Source organism: Macaca nemestrina, chromosome 10 (assembly GCF_043159975.1).
Source record: "Macaca nemestrina isolate mMacNem1 chromosome 10, mMacNem.hap1, whole genome shotgun sequence".
NCBI classification, from domain to species: Eukaryota; Metazoa; Chordata; class Mammalia; order Primates; family Cercopithecidae; genus Macaca; species Macaca nemestrina.
In genome coordinates, this window is record NC_092134.1 from 78092146 (window position 1) to 78096841 (window position 4696).

The following is a 4696-nucleotide window of genomic DNA, read 5'->3' on the forward strand; positions in this document are numbered from 1 at the left end:
TATTTGTTTTATAGCTTTATGTTGCTTTGCATAATAAATTGAACTAATAAAATTAGCTCTTTCATGAAAAGCATAAAAAGAAATCAATTGCTATTTGTTGCTTTCTGTTTCATCATAATTCACCGTACACTACTTCCTTCACTTTTACAACTCCATGTTATTTGCAATCATGATTCTTTTTGCCCAGAATATTCATATAATTGAATTTCTTGTATTTACTGGAAGTAATTCTTGGATAATGCAGGTGTTGTGAGCAACCCCGTCTTTTACATTGATACAGCATGTGGTATATGTTTTTATGAAAAAAGTTATTCTATATGTCAATATCTACCTTTTTAACTGTCATCTGAAATCCCAGAAGGTGAAGATAGTATTATTCCATTAACCCAAATGGCTAGCACATACTTGCAACTTAGTTGCTTTAAAAAATATTTTTAGAATAATATATGAATGAATTTTCATAATCATATAAGAATTGGGAAGAATTTACATTTGGGAAATTCTTATTCTCTTTATAGGAAACAATTCACATACAGATACTGAGTTAGAAAAAATAGTGCATGCATAATCACTTTAAGCATCAATTATTTACCAGATATTATTTACCAAATCAATTATTTACCAGATATTATCTTAGACTATTCAATATTTATTAATTATTATGGATTTTCTGTTTCCTTGTGCATGGATTTTAAAATGAGAAATAAAACTCAGTGTTTTCTGGATGCAACCTAAAAGTGCTTGAAACAGTTTGGCATCTTCTAGAAATCTATGACATGGTTGTATATACATAACTTCTTTCAAATAGACTTGGAGCATAATAGATGTGGCAGGGTACACAGGTCAAACTGTGTGGAAGATCAATTGATGATTAATGATACCAATCAGAGCCACAGAGAGCTACTAGGGGGAGTTTTGTCACTGCTTGGAGACCATCATCATCTTATTCCCAGTAACTTTTTAAAATTAGGAAAAAATGCCATTCGTTACAGCACACAAAGTAATCAAGAAAGATAGTGAGTGAAAACTAAGGTGACAGCCAAGGATTTTTTATATGCTTGTGATTTTAGAGCTAAAATGAACCCATATTTAGTAATTATTGTGAAATTGGAAATAATTCTGCTAAAAGAAAAGTCAGGAAAACTGATATTCTATCTTTGATCATGGTAACATTACTTGACCTATAGGCAGTTTAGATCCAAATTGTTGCATTTGTTTAAATTTTAATTATGTGTTTTTTTTCTCACTAGAATTTTAGAAAACTTACGGTAAGGGTCATCTTTTTTCATCACTATATCCACAATATGTGTCATAAGATACATAAGTATAACCTGAATGAATTAATTGTACATTAGAAAGTCCTTTAACAATTTAACATGAGCTGTTAATTATTAGAAATGAAAGTCAGTGTATAATACCCTCTATGGGGTTTTGTAAAATGCTATTGCTTATGACTTGTGTAGTGCAAAGTGGAGATATAGAACATTATTGCAGCAGATTTCATTTTGCTTCTCTATTTCCAGAAACTCTAAAGTTATTTCTGGACCCTCAGAGTAAAACTCAGTTCTATAGAAAGTTGAACTCTCACCTGTTTACCATAATCCATCATTTTCCTGATATTATTTTATAGTTTCTGTTCTCTGGTTTTTGTTATTCACTTTTAGAGTTATTTAATCTACCTAAAAATACCTCTGAACAAGAGATAATAATAATTGTAGGTACCTCATAAAGTTGTTGGCAGGATTAAATGAGCCAATACATAGAAAATAATTAAAATAGTCCTGCAATATAATTGCTATAAATCTTTATTTCATCTTCTGCTCTCCTCCTCTTATTACTTCTCCTCATTATTATCATACTTATTAATATCATAAAAATGCTGTATAAAAATGGGTTTCTAATATTTTCAAATATTTACATGGTTACTTATATTTTACTTTCAAACTCTTGGTTATTGTGAGAATTTGATTTGACAGAAATGCCAAGTAGAATCACATTTCCTAAGAACATTCATATCTAGTACCTGGTAAGAATGAATAGTTCCCAGGTCCACATCTATCCTGACACTTACATCATCAAACTAAATGCCTTAAGTCTCTTCCAAAGCTAACCACCACTATTCAAAATCATAATCGTTCACCCAGATTTTCTACTTCATCCAAATACACGTGAATAAAATGCTTTAATTTTCAGAAAACTATGAAGCAGTATTCAGCTTTATCAAATTTATTGAATACAACGTGGTGGAAATAAAAAATGCATGTTTAACTATAATGAAGGAAAGAGGGTGTTGAGAGGATATGTATAATAGAAAGCATTTACTGTAACTTGATTTTTTAAAGCCTTATTAATACTTTCATTTACCAGAGAAAAACATAACCTTTTGGATGGTGCCCTTAAAGGCTTGCTTCACTTGCTCGTTCCTCAGGGTGTATATAAACGGATTCATCATAGGAGCAATGGAGGTATTGAGAATAGCTACTCCTTTGGTCAACGACGCTCTTTCTTTTGCAGAGGGATTAGCATACATGAATATGCAGCTTCCATAGGAAATGGAAATGACAATCATGTGGGAGGAACATGTAGAAAATGCCTTTTTTCGCTGACTAACAGAAGGAAGTTTCAAAATTGTCCTAATGATAAACATGTAGGATAGAATGATTAATGCCAAAGTGAAAAGCAGAATTACTATTGCAGAGTAAAAACCAATCCCTTCTAGGAGCCATGTGTCTGAGCAGGATAATTGCAATAGGGGGAAATAGTCACAAGCAAAGTGATCAATGACATTGGAGCCACAGTAATCTAACTGGAGAAAAAGAATAACTGGTGGGAAGATATTTAAGAACCCTGCCAACCAAGCACAAAAAACAAGCAATATGCAGATTCTCTTGTTCATGATGGTCATATAATGCAGGGGTTTACAGATGGCTACATAACGATCATAGGACATGGCTGTTAGAAGGTAAAATTCAGTTATACCCATAAAGATGAAGAAAAATAACTGAGCTGTACAACTATTGTATGAAATCGTTTTGTCTCTGGTGATAATGGTGGCCAGAAATCTAGGGATACAGACAGTTGTAAAAGTTATTTCTAATACAGAAAAGTTCCTAAGGAAGAAGTACATGGGGGTCTGTAGATGGGAGTCCACTAAGGTGAGAGTGATGATGGTCAAGTTTCCAGTGACACTTAATATATACATGATAATTAAAAAGAGAAAAATCACAATCTGAAACTCCGGGTCATCTGATAGCCCTAGAAGAATGAATTCTGTGGGTGCTGTGTAGTTTTTCATTGCAGATCTTTATTTTCTCCTTTAGAAGAGAAAATGTATGTTTCCCCTACAGAATGTTAAAAAAAATTAAAACTGTTGAAGACAGGCATAACATTTAAAAAATATACATAATTAATGAATAATCTATAAAATTTTAAGGGTTCCCCATTAGCAACCCTCTGTGGTTTCCAATCTGCCTTTCATTCCAGTAACAAATAATATAAGAAGTGAAATATCAGTCTTTCTTCACTGAAAATACATTATTACAGGCCATGAATAAAAAATTATGATGCTAACATTTAAACAGAAGCCACTTCTTCTAATATTTCTTCAAAACTAACCTTCCAGTTACTTAAATCAATCTGGAATGTAGAACAATCTAAATATAGAGTTTAAAAATTTACTGATGTTATTTAGTTCTATCTTGAAGTGTCATATTTTGAGAAACTCAGTCTCATATAGGTTAGGAGACTTTCATGAGGTTAAACAACTCGTCACCACAGTAAACCATCTCACTTTAGAAAAAATAATGCATGTCTATTCCTGGGATAGACAGTTTTGCTGGCATTGCCTCCTGGTATTACTTATGGGCTTGGTTGATGCTAGCACCTTCCCTGATCCACTTTTTTTTTTCTTTTTTAGCAAAAAGATGAGAAGAATAATAAAGGAAAACATCTGTTGAAAAAACAAATAATTGCCTAAAAACATTTTAATTCGTATCATATACAATATTTTTTTGTTTTGTAGTTTTTTCTTTTATAACAATATTGTTACAGCAAAGAAACAAGTAGATGGTCAAAATAAGACTTAATGGGAAATAAGTATTTCAAATAGCAAATGCCTTTTTAAAATCCTATTTCTTTTTTTTTTTTTTATTATTATTATTATACTTTAAGTTGTAGGGTACATGTGCATAACGTGCAGGTTTGTTACATATGTATACTTGTGCCTTGTTGGTGTGCTGCACCCATCAACTCGTCATTTACATCAGGTATAACTCCCAATGCAATCCCTCCCCCCTCCCCCCTTCCCCCTCCCCCCTCCCCATGATAGGCCCCGGAGTGTGATGTTCCCCTTCCTGAGTCCGAGTGATCTCATTGCTCAGTTCCCACCTATGAGTGAGAACATGCGGTGTTTGGTTTTCTGTTCTTGTGATAGTTTGCTAAGAATGATGGTTTCCAGCTGCATCCATGTCCCTACAAAGGACACAAACTCATCCTTTTTGATGGCTGCATAGTATTCCATGGTGTATATGTGCCACATTTTCTTAATCCAATCTGTCACTGATGGACATTTGGGTTGATTCCAAGTCTTTGCTATTGTGAATAGTGCCGCAATAAACATACGTGTGCATGTGTCTTTATAGCAGCATAATTTATAATCCTTTGGGTATATACCCAGTAATGGGATGGCTGGGTCATA

General features: G+C 33.0%; 1 protein-coding gene across 1 annotated transcript; it reads right to left on the reverse strand.

Annotated features, from left to right (window-relative positions):
* Positions 1-2356: 2356 nt before the first annotated feature.
* Positions 2357-3295, reverse strand: LOC105474196 (olfactory receptor 6C3-like). Its single transcript, XM_011728683.2, has one exon. The coding sequence runs from the start codon at positions 3293-3295 to the stop codon at positions 2357-2359; it is 939 nt and encodes a 312-aa protein (XP_011726985.2).
* Between the last annotated feature and the right edge of the window lie 1401 nt (positions 3296-4696).